Source organism: Theropithecus gelada, chromosome 5 (genome assembly GCF_003255815.1).
Source record: "Theropithecus gelada isolate Dixy chromosome 5, Tgel_1.0, whole genome shotgun sequence".
Taxonomy (NCBI): Eukaryota; Metazoa; Chordata; class Mammalia; order Primates; family Cercopithecidae; genus Theropithecus; species Theropithecus gelada.
Window position 1 is genome coordinate 135474420 of NC_037672.1, and position 20686 is coordinate 135495105.

General features: G+C 34.9%; 1 protein-coding gene across 1 annotated transcript in view; it reads right to left on the reverse strand.

Moving 5' to 3' along the window:
- SLC7A11 (solute carrier family 7 member 11) overlaps nt 1-20686 on the reverse strand; it is a 74188-nt gene that overhangs the window by 32860 nt on the left and 20642 nt on the right. Inside the window, exons 5-6 of the mRNA XM_025385666.1 lie at nt 17981-18080; nt 12899-12943 (exon numbers count right to left, since the gene is read on the reverse strand). Of these exons, the coding sequence (XP_025241451.1) occupies nt 12899-12943; nt 17981-18080 (145 nt within the window). The remainder of the gene's footprint in view (nt 1-12898; nt 12944-17980; nt 18081-20686) is intronic.

Genomic DNA, 20686 nt, shown 5'->3' on the forward strand with positions numbered 1-20686 from the left:
ATGATCCTAGATCTTCAGATCTAATAACTAAATTTCCACTTTGAAGGGATGCCAATTTGGACCCATTTCCTCCATTTACCCATTCAAATTTCTTAACATTTTCTGAGACAGCTGAGGAAACTTTGGTCCTGCCTAATCTCCTAACCATCATGGGATTTGGAAAATGGCCATAGCATCCCTTTCTCTTGATTCCTGTTCTTGACACTTTTTCTTAAGTGTCCCTAAGACAGATATTCTGTTTACATTTCCACCCTTCGGCCATGCTCCCATAGTGATGTACTCTCCTTGTCAAACTAGGTACTCGTGTGTCATTGACAAGAATCATAGAACATGCTAGAGTTGAAGGGAGACTCAGAATTTGCTACTCTACCATTTCTTTTTTGCAGCTGATAACCCAGAGGCTCAGAGAGGACAAAAGATGTAGCTAAGGACATAAAATCAAATATTTACAAAACAAGAGCTAAAACTGTGGCCACCTGACTCCAAGTCCAGAGCTACCTTCATAAGACCAGTGTGATGCTCACTGTGCCTGGAAGTGCCAGTTGTCCCCTGGCTGACTCATATCGTGCACTGGCATTGCTATTTTACTCTCTTCCTTATACCTGCCCTTCACTTAGAATACGAAATGAGTAAAATCAAATCTTTAATACATCTTATTTAAAATATTTAGAAACTCTGACCTAAGATTTCTATTTGACCTTACTATACTTACAAGAATAAGGAAAATCTAACTAAAGATTTCCTTTACCTTACAAGTACGTGACACCTTCTTCCCTCCCCATCCCAAGAAAATAGGCCTGTAGAGTAAGGTGTGCTTCCCTACATTGGTTCCCATATATTCAGCAATCTAAAAAGATAACTATAATATTTGAGAACTAGAAGCACATTTAGGCAATAGTCTGTCATTTTTTCAACCTGAATATCCTCTAAATTGTGGCTAAACAATAATCCTATTTATCTCTATTTTGAGAATTCCAGTGCTTAACCAAATTCTCATTTCAATGCTTTTGAAATATAAATTTAATTTTAAAATGAACTATGTTCTCATTTAATTAAATCCCATTTGTTCTTCCATTGTCAGAGAAAATAAATGATAGTAAGATAGCTCTATATTTTTGCATAGTATGTAAACACTATGCTGATGCATCCTTCTTCTCTAAGCAGTCTAATCCATATCTTTGGGCTTGGACAGTGTGGAGATTATGATGCTGTTTGCCATAATTTCTGCCATATGATTTATCATATTGTTTGACTTTAGCAATGATGCAGGTGTATGAGACAATTAACAGAGTTACTTGCTTTTATTAAAAATAAACATGCAAAATAAAACTAAAACATATCTTCATAGACTATAACTTTTTAAAAACTGCATATGTGTCACAAGATGAAAATCCATTAAAATTGTCATAAAGTTAATTGTCTCCAAGCACTGCCTCCCATACATTCAAAACTTGCAACAGTTTTCCCACCCTCCATCCCACCATTGGCTACTGAATAAGATCCAAAATTCTGATAGTAGAGACTAAGAGTTGCTGTATCCCCTTATCCACATCCTACCACTATCTTGATTTTGACTGCTCTTCACAATCCTTTCCTTTAGTCAAAACAGTCTACATACTATTCCCTAAAACTAAGAATTCTTCTATGGCTGTATCTATGCTCACCCGCTGCCTGAGACATCTTCACTTCTCTGTTCTACTCTTTTAGGTTCTATTCTTCCTCCAACTTTCTCTTCCATAGCAAAATTACTTCCTTAGCCATTTAGCCACCTTGTACCCTCATGGATCAGCTTTTTTTTTATTTCCAAAAGACCAACTGTCATGTTAGAAAGAGTATGAGATCTAGAACCAGGCAAACGTGGATTGCAATTCTGGTCTTCTCATTGGCTAACTACATGGACATGAGAAGTCACTTCACTACTCTGAACTTCAGCTTTCTCCACCGCAGAATGAAGATAATATACAGTATATTATTAAAAGTAATCTGAGGTGCTACTTTTATGCTGCAATCAATCTACTTGTTAGAAAGCAGACACTGTTTGTATTTTTAATGATGGGCTTGTATTTTTAAATTAAACAAAAATTCATAAAAATTATCTGGGAGTGACCTTGTATTTATATTCTTCTGTTTTGTATCAACAGAATAGCTCCTTTTCTAGAAAAAGTAAAAATAAATATTAAAATACATGATGTCAGCCACTCAGATCAAGATCTTATTTGTCAGATTTCATAAAGGAGTTTCTTGGTAAGATAGTAAACCTAAAAATAGGTGACTTCAGTAGAAACACAAACAGTCCATCCATTATATCAGCACAACCAGCCAACAGTGACAATGGCAATAGGAGTGTGAGCATACAAATATTTGGTTAAGAAGGAAAAAAAAAATCTGCCAGGAAGTCATTCTGATTACGATGTGTGAGCATATTGTCACCTGAGGGAGGTTAGTAGACTATAAAATAAATAGCGATTCTCATCATCTTCTGAACCTTTTAACTACTAGTAATTGGGCACTTTGCTGATGATGCAGAACAACTTTTCAAGCTGATTAATAGGTCATGTATGTGAAAAGGCACTCCCCGTTCATAAAACAATTATGTTAATCCTCTAATTTTTTCAAAGATTATAAAATATTCTAATCTTTGAAGAATATAGGTTTTGGTTGCAGATGGTGTTTGTGTATTACTTGTAGAGCTCATTAACATTTTTGAATTTCACATATTTTATCCTCACAACCCCATGAGAACTATAATATAGGGATTATCATCTTCCATTTAAAACTGGTAAACAAAGATTCAGAAGCAATTTAGAGGTCTGTCCAAGGTCAAACAGCTAGTTAAAAAGAGACAGGATTAGAATTTTGATTTCCTGAACCAGTGCTATTTTCAAAGACTCAGCAAGTAGATGTTTTTATAGTTCATAGAATAAAATATTTTTTTCACCGGAAAGTCTCAACTTCATTGGGTTCATTTTAGATGTTTACATTAGTAATACAGTTTTAGCTTGTGCCTATCCAAATTCAAAAGTTGCTCATTTTCCCGAGCAGATCAATAATCTAAGTCAGTGTTGGAATGTGACTAGAATAAAGTTACCAAAATAATTTCAGTGCATGGTGTGTGTAAATATAATAACCTGAACGCATTTTGTCTCTACCCTTAGTGAACTACATGTGACATTATCCTATTCCAGTGAGAATCTTAAACAACATTGCATCTGCATGAATGCCCAGACAGCAGCAGACCTTGGACTAGATTTTAGTTGTCCAAGAAGTTTTTCACCAAGTATGACACAGAATGTAAGCTTTACTTGTGAACCTCATTTTGGGCACAAACACCTAACTTTCAAATCCAGACATAAAGAAAAGAACAAGGGTAGCTTACATGCATAAATAAGAATATGGATGAGGGGGTCGATATATGTGTGGACTCAAAAGCTGGAGACAATCTAATAGCTGACTTACTGCTTCTGATTATGGAAGGTATTTCTTTTCAGATAACAAGATTCTAACTCTGGAATCTCTGGCATATTTTATTTAACTCTCATTTTGGTTGTATCTATTGCAGTCAAACTATTTGACCCATCGTTTATGCCAGCTAACCAAAAATTTATCTAGGCTTGAAATAGTCATAGCAATTAGCAGGTTGCTACCCAGCATAAGGAAATAAAAAAGGCTGATAGCCCAGTTCAAGGAAGTTATATTAATAGTTTCTCAATTTATCATACATGAATTATTGTTGTGTAAAGGTATTATAGAGAAGATCTCTGCATCTGGTTAAAAAGGATTAGATGGACTTCAAGGTACCCTCAAATTTTGAAATTCTGTGATTCTATCACTCTACTCATCATGCCACTTGTATTCTCTCTCTCTCTCTCTCTCTCTCTCTTTTGCTCTCTCTCTCCCCCCACCCTCTTTCTCAGCTCGTTAAAGAGAACAGAAACATAGCATAAAATTAAACCAGCCACCGTTGTTGCTCCTAAGACAAGAGTTTATTATTCTAGCCTCAAAATATAAAACTCAATGAGATTAAAATTAGAACTTTGAAACAACTACTATGAAAGAAAGTAAAGCATTGCCCTTCAAATTTTGCCTCATAGTGGAATTAAAAAAAGAATCCTTACAATTAAAGAAAAAGAAAGAAAGAAAAGCTAAATGGCTTCCACAAAGCACTTGAAGGATTAATATCTGTCTTCTTTGATTACCCCATGATAAAATATGATAATATAATCCTATAATTTCTGCACCACTTATTTGACACTTCAGCCTTATATGAACAAACTGTCTTTGAGCAAAATGTATTTTTTATGCATATGTGATGCTGAGAAATGCAAGAATTTTGATCCCAAGGTACATCAGGCCGGGCGCGGTGGCTCAAGCCTGTAATCCCAGCACTTTGGGAGGCCGAGACGGGCGGATCACGAGGTCAGGAGATCGAGACCATCCTGGTTAATACGGTGAAACCCCGTCTCTACTAAAAAGTACAAAAAACTAGCCGGGCGAGGTGGCGGGCGCCTGTAGTCCCAGCTACTTGGGAGGCTGAGGCAGGAGAATGGCGTGAACCCGGGAGGCGGAGCTTGCAGTGAGCTGAGATCCGGCCACTGCACTCCAGCCTGGGCGACAGAGCGAGACTCCGTCTCAAAAAAAAAAAAAAAAAAAAAAAAAAGGTACATCAACCACATGTTCTATTAATGTGAGAAATTTTTCGAGTGAACAAAAGCAAGGAAGAGCAATTTGGTGACCTTGTTCTTTGAACATAGAATCATCTCTTCTCTGTGACATCTGGCCAAATACCGATCTTTTGTCTGCCTCAGTGGCTCAACTAGCACAATTCTATTTCTACTGTAAAACATATTTAAAAATGGATTCACCAAGCTTTATGTATATTTTCTAAAGAAAAGCAAAAAAAAAAACCCAGAAGGATTCTAATTTAAGTATCAATTATTTCAACAATTGAAGAAAAGCAGTGTCATATTTTAAGATAATTCTAATGATGTCATATTGTCATTAGTACAGAGATGCCTCATTTTGCCCCAGGGAAGATCTTTATAAACTTGTAAATAAATTAATACATATCTTAAAAACATACAATTTGAGTATTTGTAACAGAAACTTTGGAAATATTCTTTAAAATAATATTCAATGTTGTCTAAAAATGTAGATAACATTGCCTTGTAATAAAAAGATTACAAAGTACAATATTGCTGTAATCTGCACATATATAGTTAAGATATTATACGTTATTTTCTAGCAACTATTAAGTTAGAAAACTATAATGCATGTAAAGATGCATTCTTGGCTGGGTGTGGTGGCTCATGCCTGTAATCTCAGCACTTTGGAAGGCTGAGGCAGGTGGATCACTTGAGGTCAGAATTTCAAGAACAGCCTGGCCAACATGGTGAAACCCCATTTCTACTAAAAATACAAAAATTAGCTGGGCATAGTGGCGCATGCCTGTATTTCCTGCTACTTGGGAGGCTGAAGCATGAGAATCGCTTGAACCTGAGAGGTGGAGGTTGCAGTGAGCCAAGATCACACCACTGCACTCCAGCCTGGGCAGCAGAGTAAGTGAGACTCCGTCTCAAAAAACAAAAAGAGAAAGAAAGCAAGTTGCATTCTTAAGTTGTCAAAATGCAAGATACAAGACTTCAATTAACCTTTAGTCTTTAGTCATGTAACTCTGCTACAACACATTTGGGCAAGATATTTTGTCTATTTTGTTTTCTTATGTTTTTTACTCAGGTAACAGTTATAAAACTGTCCTACAAGCAATAGGCCTTATAAAACAGTATCGTAAAGAATTACACAGTCAATAAGGAATTAATATAGACACACTAAGAATTTAAGACTGCAACATCCGAACTGAATGCAAATAACATGATTGTGGACCATTTGTAGACCATTCTGGTTGATCACACTGCATTAAAGGTCTTTGGGCATTTTTCCCAAACCAAGTTTCACTCCTTCGAAGTTATCATTGGTACAAGGTGTGCTGACTTTGAGGCATCAATTAATATAAATTGGAAGTAGGCAAAGTATTAATTAAACATGAGACTCTGATTATTTAAAGCTTCTATTAAAGTTGATAATTCAGAGTGTGTTGATAGCCTGTTTTTCAAAAATGACTGATGATATCAAGGTTTACTGACTTCCTCTAAGTCTACTATTTCCATCTCTTCAAAACAGAAGGGATAAATGAAGTGAGAAGAACACTGGAACAAGGCTAATAGACAAACTGGCTAATCTCAGACCCCCAAGGTCAAAGAAAAGCAATTCATTTCTTGGCTTTCATCAACACAAGACATGATTTATCAATCTAAGAGCAGGATTACCAACATTATACATCTCAATGATATGTTCTTTGCACTGTGTAACTTTTTGAACAATGACAGATTGCATAGTCACCACAAAAGTCACGTCATAAGGCAAAATTCATTACACTTGCACAAGCACTGTGGTTTTTTAAAACAAATGTACACAGTAGCAATTATTATTACTATATATGCCATTTTGGGCAGGAGAGAAGCCTTTTAAAATTCAGTTATTCCTTGGGATTCTATCATCTTCATGGTCCAAACTTTGGACATTCATGTCCCTCAAAATACAATCCTTACTCTAATATATTAATTTGTGGAATCAGCCGTCATGTTATAGATAATTGGTAAAGGCAATATTCTTATGTTATTATAAAAGTTCAATAGCAATTGTTGTGTTTGAAAGATTGCTACTTCCATAAATTCAAAGCTATTCTTGGAGAAGAAAACATTGTAAAAAGATCATGGGAAAATTTCTTAACATTATAAATGTAATCACACAAACAGGAATTTCGCCCACCTTTGTCTCTCATTAGATACAACACTTAAGGAACTGTCCTATACCACCTACTTATGATAGCAGCTCAGAAGCTATTTCATAGAGTAATGGTAGATAATTTGAAAGATTTCTCAAAAGGAAATTACACCTAAAGTGTAGTCAATTGAGATCATGGAAACTTACTCTGCATTCGATATATTTTAATACACATTGGTATTTTCACTAATCTAAATTAATTATCATCTTTCTATTAGGTCACAGATTTAGGAAGATTTTATTGTCTAGGTGGAGGAAGACCGTAAAAGTGTTGTATCTTCAGTGGATGATTCATTTCACCAGCTGCCAGAAAGTTGCATGTTGCAGCACACCTGGACACATGCATCCATGACTGATTAGGAAACACAATTATCTTGGCACATCACAAAGGAGATGGAATCATAATTATTCTCCCTTGTAACTAAAGGTATTTTGGAGCTGTATCTACCTAAAAAATGATGCAAATTACACAGCTGGGCTAGGTCCACATAATTTTACCATCTGCACTTGATATTCACCTATAAATATTTCTGGAAGCATTCTCTGTGTTTAAAACAACTTCAGTAAAGTTTCAAGATACAAAAATCAATGCATGAAAATCAATAGCATATCTATACGCTGATAATATTCAAGCTGAGGGCCAAATCAAGAATGCAATCCCATTTACAACAGCCACACAAGCAACAACAAAAAATACCTAGAACTACATCTAACCAAGGAGGTGAAAGATCTCTGCAAGGAGAACTACAAAACATTGTTGAAAGAAAATGTAGATGATACAAACAAATGAAAAAATATTTCATGCTCGTGGATTAAAAGACTCAATCTCATTAAAATGGCAGTACTGCCCAAAGCAATACACAAGTTCAATGCTATTCCTATCAAACTACCAACATCATTGTTCACATAGTTAGATAAAACTATTCTAAAAGTCATATGAAACCAAAAAAGAGCCTAAATAGGCAAAGCAACCCCAAACAAAAAGAACAAAGTCAGAGGCATCACATGACTTGACTTCAGACCATACTATAGGGTTACAGTAACCCAAACAGAATGATACAGGTACAAAAAAGGACAGATAGACTAATGGAACAGGTTAAAGAACCCAGAAATAAAGTCACACACCTACAACCATCTGATCTTCAACAAAGTCAACAACAATAAGCAACAGTGAAAGGACTCCCTATTCAATAAATGGTATGCTTGGATAACCAGCCAGCCTTATGCAGAAGGATGAAACTGGACCCCTATCTTTTATCATATACAAAACTTAACTCGAGATGAATTAAATATTTCAATGTAAGACCTCAAACTCTAAAAACCCAAGAAGAAAACCTAGGAAGTACGACTGTGGACATTGGCCTTGGGAAAGAATTTATGACTAAGTTCTCAGAAGCAATTGCAACAAAAACAAAAATTGACAAATGGGACCTAATTAAACTAAAAAGCTTCTGCACAGGAAAAGAAACTATCAACAGAGTAAACAGACAACCTACAGAATTAAATAAATTACTCACAAACTATGCATCTGACAAAAGTTTAATATCTAAAATCTATAAAGAACTTAAACAATTCAACAAGCAAAAACCAAGTAATCCTATTAAAAAGTGGATGAAGGACATGAAGAGACACTTCTCAAAGGAAGGCATACAAGTGGCCAACAAACATATGAAAAAATGTTCAACATCACTAATCATCAGAAAAATGCAAATCAAAACCACAATGAGATAGCATCTCACATCAGTCAGAAGGGCTATTATTAGAAAGTCAAAAAATAACAGATGCTGGCAAGGCTGTGGAGAAAAGGGAATGCTTATACACTGTTGGTGGGAATGTAAATTAGTTCAGCCTCTGTGGAAAGAAGTTGGGTGATTTTCCAAAGAACTTATAACAGAACTACTATTTGACCCAGCGATTCCATTACTGGGTATATATCCAAAGGAAAATAAGTAATTCTATGGAAAAGACGCATGCGCTCATACGTTTATTGCAGTACTATTTACAATAGCAAAGACATGGAATCAACTTAAGTGCCCATCAAAAGTGGGTTGGATAAAGAAAATGTGGTACATATACATGTACTATGCAGCCATAAAAAAGAATGATATCATGTCCTTTACAGCAACATGGATGCAGCTGGTGGCCATTATCCCACGCAAATTAACAGAGAAACAGAAAACCAAATACTGCATGTTCTCACTCATAATTGGGAGCTAAAAATTGGGCACTCATGAACACATAGACAGGAACAATAAATACTGGGGACTACTAGAGTAGGGAGGGCAAGACGGGGGCAAAAGCTGAAAAACTACCTACTGGGTACTATGCCCCCTACCCAATAGTAACAGGATAATTCATACCCCAAACCTCAGCATCATGCAATATATCCATGTAACAAATAAAAAAAAGACTTTTATTTTAAATTCAGGGGCTTCACATGTACTCCCTGAATCTAAAATTCACTGTTGGTGGGAATGTAAATTAGTACAGACAATATGGAGAACAATATGGAGGCTCTCAAACCACTAAAAATAGAACTTCCATATGATCCAGCAATCCCACTGCTGGGTATATATCCAGAAGGGAAATCAGTATACTGAAGAGATATCTGCACTCTCATGTTTATTGCAGCACTATTCAAAATAGTGCTGCAATATAAATACATAATATAAATACATAAATATATATACTATATATAAATACCACATTTATATATGTGTGTATATATAGTATATATGTATATATACCACATTTATATATAGTATATATAATAGTATACATAATAATATAATAGTATATACACCATATATAAATGTGGTATATATACATATATAATAGTATATATATAAAAAATGTGGTATATACACTCTATATATGCCATATATAATACTATATATACTATACATATACTATATATACTATATATACCGTATATAATACTATATATACCATACATATACTATATATACTATATATACCATATATAATACTATGTATGCTATACATATACTATATATTGTATATATACCACATTTATATATATGGTGTATATATGGTATATATATACCACATTTATATGTAATATATGGTATGTACATACACCACATTTATATATATTATATATACCATATATACACACATATATATACACGCTAGAATACTATTCATCCAATAAAAGAATGAAATCATCAGTTATTTGAAGCCACATTTATTAACCTGGAGGACATTATATTAAACAAAGTAAGCCATGCACAGAAAGACAAATATTGTATGTTTTCACTCATGTGTGAACTAAAGAAAATTGACCCTATGAAGGTAGAGAGTAAAATGATGGTTACCTATGTTAGAAAGTATAAGGAGAAAGTAATGAAGTTGGTTATCGAAAACAAAAATACAGTTAGATAAAATACGTTCTAATGTTCAGTGGCACAGTAAAGTGACCATAGTTATCAAAAACATAGTATATTTTAAATTAGCTAAAAGAGAAAATTTGGAATATTCTCAATACAAAACAAGATACATGTTTGAGGTGATGAGTATTCCAATTATCCTGATGTGATCATTACACATCGTATGCATGCATCAAGATAGCATAGATATCCCATAAAGATATTTTATGGATCAAGAATGCATAATAGAGATAAAAAATGCATATGAGGTTTGGCACTAAAAGTTTAGAGCAAGCTTCAAAATGGTGTAATTTTTCACATTTCTTTCAAAAGCTCTGAAGAAAAATAATTGCTTGGAATATTGAATTCTAGAAAACACTATTCTAGAAAACACTATAATAAGTTACCTTGTTCTAATAAAGTATATAACAATAACGGTTGTAATGACAACCAATTATATAGAAATTTTAAAATGACAGTTACTAATCTAAGCACTTTATGCATATTAATCATCAATACAACCCAGTGAAATATGTGCTATTATTATTTCCATTTTTGAGATAAGAGAATTTCTTTGCAACAGAAAAAAAAAAAAAAAACACTGAATCAATACATCACCATCACTGTTCCTTAGTATCTGTGTGCACTAAATCATGGACCTTATCAGTGGTGTGCAACTAAAGCCCTTCATTTAAAGAAGAGAAGGAGACAATCCTTAATTGGAACACTAGTCTACTGGAATACACCAGAAATTTGGGTTGAGGTAATAATGGCGTAAGTAGCTTAAAGATATGCTTAATATTCACAATAGTATTACTGTACATGTGTCAAACAAAAATCATGCTTAAACTGTTAAATAATATTAAAGATAATATGAATTATATCTACACCACTGAGGTATCATACAATAAATATTATGTTATAGGTCTTGTCTGCAACCCTACAATTTGCCATTTGCTTATAAAAAATATTCTTATGTTAAATTCTAGTAATTGATGTCTTTAAAATGTCTTTAGACTTAACATTGTTACAAACCATAATAATTTATTCCCATAAAAGAAATTCAATAAATATTTTATATTATATCCAGTAAGAACTGTCTTTTCTCTATGCTGCTGCTTATATACAAGCTATTCTCAAAAACTAAAAAGACAGGCCAACCTATTTATCTCTGTAATCAATGGGTTTACAGTCATAAGGTAGTTTGCCATTTCCAAGTAATGCTTAGAAAGAACTAGCTCTTGGGAAATATGTGTTCTCGACCTACAATTCCAGTTATAAATATGACAATACTGGCATAAATTGGTCATATTTCTTAATAAAATAGACTTTCACATGTTTAAATTACATATTGATTTGCATAGCAGTTGAATCAGATACCAATTGCTGGCTTGTGTGTTCTAAACTCTGACATTCCTGGTACTTGGCCAGATCTAATCAGTTTACCATTTCCCAAGACTCCAGGTTCCAGAATTTCTTAGTCTATCTTAGTGTGAATTGTCAATCCTTAGGCATATTCTTTGATGTCCAGGCTATTTCATACTGATGCACCTTTGGACTTGTTCTTTTTCCTAGAAATCAGTGTGTGTTTGTGTTTGTGTGTGTTTCTCCTCTCTGTCTCTCTCTTTCTCTCTCTCCCCACTGCCCGCCCCATACCCCTCTTCTCTCTCACTTATATTTATATAAGGAACACCTACTCATCATTTGAGACACTATTATAAACAACATCTCTCTAGATACACTTAAGTATTTCCTTCTTTCCTTTATTCCAAATTAGATAAATAATCTATTTTGGTACCAATCACACTGTTACATTTATTTGTTTGCACATTTGACTCATTGACTAGTCAACAAAATACTTCAAGACAAGTCTTATGCATCATGAAAGCTGTTCCCAGCACAGTGACTGGAACATAGCAGATGTTCAATAAAGTAAAATTAATTAAATAACTTTATAATTTAGTCTACATTTTATCCTATACTATAGTTCCTAAATTTTCCCTCTTTTGCCCATGAATTATTTTTCCCTGTAGAACATCCAATGTTTATGAACATATTATAAGAATAATTCATTTTTCTCTAAGTTAGTTCATTTTGAAAATATTACATAAATCACCATCAAATCATCCACTTATCAAGTTGTTACCTGGAAAGAAAGAGTAAAACTTATCCAGCTCCCCAAATTTGTAAGTTCCTATAACATTCTGCAGGTATTTCTAGGTTTTTGTTAAGTAATCATCCAGTAATTACATAACTCACTTTAATTCTATAGTTATGAAAAAAGATTACATGAATTGTTAGAAATAATTAACTTTTTGAGTTCAAGCTATCCTGTGGGTAATTGAGAGTCCATATTAAGTTACATGTATGTGTTTATATGGGATAGGCTACTTAAAATATAACTTTATTCTTTCCTATGTTCAGGTTAAAAGACAACTTAGTATTGAAAGTAGACTATATAATTAAGCTATTTGTATATAATTATAATATATAATTATGTATATAATTTATGATAAAGTCAAATAAATCTTATCTAAGAATTATAGTGATGATGATGATGATAAGATTCACTAGCCCACACTGAATTCCTTCTTCAAGTCTGCTTTTCAAACTATGTAATCTTAAATTTTATTCTTCATAAAAATTTCAGGGTACATCTGGCTACTTACTTTTCAGGGTTTTCCACTTCTTCAGTAACAAAGTTGAGGTAAAACCTAAAAATAGGTAAATAAATTATAAACTATTAATATATTTTACCATTTTCCAAAGTCTCAAATTTTAAATATTTAACATTGAACCCAGAATTATGAAAACTATAACAATACTTATAGTAAGATGAAAATATCTAACAACTAAATACTCCCATAAAACATTTCTCTATTTAGCCATATTTATGGAGTTTTTATCACGTGTCAGAAATAGGCAAGTGGTAAGGCCATAGTCTCAAGGAGCTCATAGTTCATAGAATCTCCCACAGAATAGTGTGATACAGTGCAGATCCAATACTGGAGCAAGCATGTGGGAGCCAGAGGGCAGGTCTAGCCCAACCTGGTAGGTCAAAGGAGGTTTTCTAGAGGAGGCATCACCCAACTTGAACCTTTAAGAATTGCTTTATCTTACCCTGGTTAGGTGGTGTGAGGCCATTCCAGACTGAGAATAGCACACGAGCACAAAAGTGTGGCAGAGGGGTTAGGCACAGGAAAATGAGCACCTGCTTAGTATTCTGCAGTACGAGTGTGACAGAGGGATTACTATAGAAAGAGCCAAACATATGAAGGCAAAGACTTTTCTACCTTTTCGTTGTATATACTTAGAAAATTTTTGCAAAATAAAAAAATCACATACTCAATATAATCTTCTGTTATCTTATTACTATTAAAAGTAACCTTTTACATAGGTATGCAGGAGCACAGATTCATAGGTACAAATTCTCTAAAATCTAAAATCAAGTGGCTGGAATATTAGTCCATCAGCTCTTAACATACTTTAAGTATCTCTCCAGCTAAAACAAAGATGAAGAAACCTGTAGTCAGGCCTCTGAGCCCAAGCCAAGCCATCGTATCCCCTGTGTCTTGCACATATACGCCCAGATGGCTTGAAGTAACTGAAGAATCACAAAAGAAGTGAAAATGCCCTGCCCTGCCTTAACTGATGACATTCCACCACAAAAGAAGTGAAAATGGCCGGTCCTTGCCTTAAGTGATGACATTACCTTGTGAAAGTCCTTTTCCTGGCTCATCCTGGCTCAAAAAGCTCCCACACTGAGCACCTTGTGACCCCCGCTCCTGCCCTCCAGAGAACAATCCCCCTTTGACTGTAATTTTCCTTTACCTACCCAAATCCTATAAAACGGCCCCACCCCATCTCCCTTCGCTGACTCTCTTTTCGGACTCAGCCCGCCTGTACCCAGGTGATTGAAAGCTTTATTGCTCACACAAAGCCTGTTTGGTGGTCTCTTCACACAGAGGCGCATGACACCTGTCTTGCTCCATCTTTATAAAACCATCTAAATTCACAAGTAGTCAGTTGATGTTCAAGGTTAAAGTGTCTACAATTTTAAGGACTGTTTTAAGTAGAAACAATTGAGGAGCTGACAGAACTGTAACAATAACGGTGATCTCAAAAGTCAGCAGCCAAAGATTTTTTTAATGACTAGAAAATAAGTTTCTATAAATAGAGATTATAGTTACACCATGAAAGCAAGTGACAATCAGCACTTAGATCTGGAATATGCACTCTAAGAGGGGTTTGATGTGTTTGCTATAAGCCTGAGGCAATGGGAAGTAGCGGAAGAGAAAAGAAAAAAAAACATAAGCACAACAAAAAACAAACACCACCACCAATGAAAAATCACAACACCAAGAAATATTTCTAGGCTTCTCATGTCAAAAATAGCCAGTTCCTTCCTAATAGTTGTTTTAGAAAGTAGTCTTTTCCAACAATGTTAAAGCAAGAAAGAAAATATTTATGAAAAATAGAACAAAATTTCAAATGTTTGCCATACCTCCAGGGAGTGGAGAAAAGGAAAGGACTTGGAGCAGGGTGGTGGGCAGGAAAGAGAAAGCTTCTTGTTTTAGTCCAAACATTCACACATCCTGTGGGAAATCCACCTTTACGTTCTAGTCTCCAGGAATGAGTCCATGATATTCTCTTTGGTTTACAACACTTCAAGGCCTCTAGAGAATGCTCATAAGATCTGTTCCATCTTTTCCATGATTGTGCATAAAAGATACTGCAATGCTAGCAAAGCATTCCAATACCCAACTATGTGAATTATTTTTAAAAGAAGCTGCTTCTTTAGATTAGATTTGACACAATAGTACAAAATAATCCTAGTAAGTGCTTTAGAAAGACTAAATCCATTGAGGATAGGATTTAAAAGGAAGAGAAAAAGACACTGAAAACGATTTTCTATCACACAATTGAAAAAAAAGAAAACCCTACCAAGCAATGTTTAGCTTTGGATCAGGATATGGGACTGAGTTCCCCAGGGCCACATCGGGGACTGGCAGATGTATTTCTCTGAATGCAGACCTTGGCAATGTTATTAACATTGTTCTGACCCAACTGTGTGACCTGAGTTAATGATTTCTTTTCCCCTACTCAAGTTTCTGTGAAGTAGCTTTATCATCCTAGAAAGCTTCTGCATTCCTCAGAGACAAAAGCCTCCTCTATTCATATCCCCACCCTGGGCTTGGTGGTATCTTTTTCCGTGCTAGCAGAGCAAGGTCTCCAGGACAACAATGCTTTTGCTGCTTTTACTTACAGGCTAACAGGCTGGGCGGTAAGCTCTAATGACAATAGCTGTTTTGCTTCTGACTTATTCATTTTCAATGCCCTCACCTTTTTTAGGGGGGCGTCAAATATTGTCACAGCAGCAGCATAGGGAGTGGAGAATCATTTATAGTTCCCCACTGATAATTCTACAACCCAGTCTTGTAATTTTATGGAGAAAGGTCAGAAAGGCAGGGATCACATCTGGCAAGTGAATAAATGCCCCTCTCTTTGGAATTATTTTAGGCTCCATTTTGTTTCATTTACATCCAGATAATAACTTTTCCTCTAGAACTCCACACCAACAGACTATATTTTTTCTAAACACAGCTTCCTTTTTCTAAGACTGATGACCATAGATTAACAGCCAGATTACTTCTGCGTCTTCACAAAGCAGCATTCAGGTAGCACAACAACCTGTTATAGAAACACAGTTACTTATCTGTCCCCTACATAAGCCACTTGTATCAGATAACATTCCATTTTAAATCCTGGACTTATTTTCCAATACTGTGATTGAACCCTCAAGGAAATAAAGAAATCAATGGTTTCTTGGTCTTTCATATAGGGAGTAGACATGAGGATTATATGGGTAAAAGTATTAAAAAAGGTTCATGTAAACCCCTTTTACCTTGTAATCAGAGTAACATTTTGGGGTCAGCATCAATAAAGTTAAATATTAATACGATAATTCAAAATGAAAAGGGTCTTCATCCATGGAGAAATTCATCGGCCCTCAAAAGCCTACATAAGCGGAGAAATTTTGCTCTACATAAAGCAAGTGACCTGAATTTTTAGTTCTGGCTATTAGAAAAGTAAGGAGGGCAAAAGAATATTTTAAGATTGCATGGGAACAGATCTATGGTACTCGCAGGCAAAAGAAATTTCATTCAACAGAATTAATCAAATCTCCCTTGTGACTATCTTCACATTCCACACTCGTGATTGCATCTTGCCCAGCTCCCAACACTTGGCTGTAGCTGAAAGCTTTCTCTACCTCCCTGCTTTGCTCTGGTGTCTCCCAGTGACCCTCCCAATAGCTTGGCTTCAGCCCCAGGGCACAGAGCTCTGATCCAGGCTGAATAGCCATAGAACAGTTGATTCTGCTTTAACCCTGTGATCACGCTCAGTTCTTTTGATGTCTAGCACCACATTGTGCTTGGCACAAAAGCAAAAAGACTTCAAAAATATTGAGTGATTCTAAACTAATGCTTACATATAATGGGTATAAAAATATTCTGGGAATATACAAATATTTTACACTGATCTCCTTAGAGCTATAATCTTCTAACAATCTTCAAAAGTATTTTGCCTCACAGGCCATGTTAAGATTTTAAGTTCCCATACTCCCTAATTATCCTCTAATACTATATTTTCATAATTCAATGAGATTAATAGGGTAAACACTCCATTCATGTTGAAATATATCTATGTTCCGCGCATTGGCTAGAAGGTAAGATCTTAAAAACTAAAGAAACAAAAGAAATTATATTTGTGTTGGAAATGCATTCATATAATTTTTGAGCTAGTGTAGTTTCCTAATATTACATCATTCTCACAGCTAAAGCTGTATAACAATGAGATTTATAGACAATTTAAAAATAAATATTGCCATGATTTACCCCAGAACAATGAAATTTAATCTTACTATAATTATTTTGATAATTAAATAATACCGTGTAGGTTTTCTTGCAACCATCATCTAAACTAAATCTTACAAGGTCAATAAAATTTACTGAAGAAAAAGTCCCACTCTTATCCATGATTACTGGTTTTCAAGTATCTGAACAAACAAGGTACAAGTACAAAGTTTTAATGCCTTAACTAGAAAAGTAGGTATCACAGGTGGACATACATCAAAGGAAATATATCTGTGGCATCATGATTTTAATCATCTTTATTTTTTAAATTTTCAGATGTTGGGGAAATTTTAAGGGACATGTAAGGTCCTTTTAAATGTAGACTGTCTAGCAGAGTTGACTGCATTATCTTGGTTTCTCTTTCTCTGCCTTTAGATGACCATTACCTTCTGGGAATGTCATACTTATTTCTACATCTGAGTTACTTCTCTCATGAGAAGCTGGAAAAAAAAAATCAATTAATCACTATTTGGAAATACCCTTGGAGCTTTAGCTGAAAGGCCTTTTGACAAGCGAAGTATTATTCTCTAGTACCTTACGGCACTATTATGTCCTTACTGGTACATACTTGTAAGTAATTTTTATTGGATCTTAAGACCCAGCATTTGTTTGTTTTTTATGACATCAGGCTAAATCTAGCAGCCTTGACTGGAAACCTGTTATGTTTGTAGTTGTCATGCGCAAAGTAATTGGCCTGGTGGAGGGGACAATACCTTATTACTATTATGTGGATTATGCCTATTCACATTTGCCTGGCACCTTGGTTGGCACTTAATATGAGTGCATAATGGGATTAATGAACTACATAAACCACCAGACCTGGAGCTATCGACTTACCAGCCAGCATATGCGTACATTCCATAATAAAAAGCCAGTGGCAACCGCGTAATACTTGAATCTCTTCCTGAAAAGGCGTCTTTAAAGTTCTGTGTTTGACCTGTAATTAGAATAGACTGATTTTAGGATTTTTCAAAGAATTGGTTCTTATTCATTCTTAACCAGAAACATGGGGGTGTGGAGAACCATACTGTTTTAAGTCTAGATTTCTTACTCTCTGTTGATTACCATCTTTATCAATACTGTACCCATTCTACAGAAGGGGTTCCAAAAGTATATTGATCATTAACACTATTTCACATTTCTCTTTTAATAAATGTATAACAAAGATGAAAATATCATTGAAAAACAATCCTCTGTTTGAGGATGCCTCTGTTGTGACCATAAAAGAAGACTAAAGGGTTTTCTGTAAATTATAATCTTTATGAATACAATAGAATTCTTAAAAATGAAGATAATGTTTTGCTTGGCAAAAAAATGTGCAGAAGTATCCAAGGTTCTACCCTTAATAAGGAGATGGAAATAAATCCCAGGACTCCTTTCCTACACAATTTACCTTTCTGCTTTCTGTTTATCCCACGTTGTCCATTAGAGGCCTACCATCTAGAACAGAAGCTGGAAAACCCTGGACCATGTCTGCCAACCCAAACTGCAAGCCTTTTTTTTTTCTTTTTTTCTTTTTCTTTTTTTTATTATACTTTAAGTTCTAGGGTACATGTTCACAATGTGCAGGTTTGTTACATATGTATACATGTGCCATGTTGGTGTGCTGCACCCATCAACTCGTCAGCACCCATCAACTCGTCATTTACATCAGGTATAACTCCCAATGCCATCCTTCCCCCCTTCCCCCCGCCTTTTTTTTTTTTTTTTTTTTTTGAGATGGAGTCTCACTCTGTGGCCCAGGCTGGAATGCAGTGGCATGATCTCGGCTCACTGCAACCTCCACCTCTCGGGTTCAAACGATTCTCCAGCCTCAGCCTCCTGAGTAGCTAGGATTATGGGCGTGCGCCACCATGCCCAACTAATTTTTGTATTTTTAGTAGAGATGGGGTTTCACCATGTTGGTCAGGCTTGTCTAGAACTCCTGACCTACGGATCTGCCCGCCTCAGCCTCCCAAAGTGCTAGGTTTACAGGCGTGAGTCACCGCGTCCAGCCACAAGCCTTTCTTGTAGATAAAGCTTTCTTTATCTATAAGTTAAAAATGCATATTCATGAAGTACTGCCCATTCATGAAGTATTGCCTATGGCTGATTTCAGCCTATAATAGCAGAGTTGAGACCATACAGCTTGAAAAATTGAAAATATTTACTATCTTTTCCTTTACAGAGAAAGTGCACTCACCCTATGACCCTGTCCTAGAGAATGACAAGGTTTTTTCCTAGAAATATTGAAAAAATATTATAAAGAATTCTAAAATAAATAGGTTTCAATAAATTTTGCAGCAACATGTGAATTGAACACTTTTATTCATCACTTTTTTCTCTATTTTGTGAATCACAATGGAACTTTTTCTTTTATATCTTTTGAATAGTTTTAAAAGTCAGAAATTCAGATTCACTTTAGTCAGTCAATATTCAAGCTTAAGCGGAAAAAATGTTTCTACTACCCAAAGAAAATATCAAATGAGATTATCCAAATAGGAAGTGAGACTTTGTTTTAAAATAAAACTTCATGTAAATAAACATAAGGGGGACAGGAGATGGATGATGTGTATGAGGCACTCTCTCTTCCAAGTCAAATCTCAGTTTTTCCTGCATTCATTGCCCAGCCACAACATATATATAAATATAATATGTGTGAGTATGAAGACCAAAAGTGGAGAATGTTGAGTTACATACTAAACATTTTTTCCGTCAAAGTAAATGATTCCCAAACATAGCTCCCTTTTTAAATGATACGATAAATTCAGAAATGCCCATTTTACTAAGACATCGTTGTGTCCTTCCAGAAGAAAAATATAAGTAGTGTAATTAAGAGAAAAGCATCTGTTGAATATTCTTTTATCATAATCTGTGGTCTCTTTGGCATAAAGGCACAATATTTCTAAGAGTACAGCACCAAATAATCAATAAGAAAAGCCAAATTCTATAAAGACTGGGTCACAAGCACAGATCTTCAAAAGTGCCATTTTGAGAATATTACAAAAGAGAGGTATTTTGATTCTAGAATTCAGGAATATTTTGGCTATATAACAGAGGTCTCATGAAGATTAAAGTCAATATTCAAAGGACAGTTCAACAAACCCTCATAAGTGAATACATTACGTACAACTACTTTCAGGATATGATTAGAATAGAAATAAAAGCACAATCTGTATTAACAAAGTCTCTTACTAGAGTTTCAGATTAATGTGAAAAATGTGCGATCATGTGAGAGATAAAGAAAATCACAATTTTATAGTAATCGAGCAAATATACCTGCTAACAATGGTCTCTAAATGTTAACATTTACATTAAATGTGGTAATATTCTCAGGGAATTTCTCTGTTGAGTGAGATCTCTGAATAAGCCTGTCACATTAAGCACTGATATCATAATTATTGATTAAAATATCTCTGTATGGTAGCCACCAAAAAAACCTCAAGATATATCATGACCTCTGCTCTCAAGGAGTTTGTAATACAGTAACATTTGAGCAACCAAACTCTTCCTCATATACATATATAAATACCCAGTAAAAAAGGAATATAGTCTATAATGCTA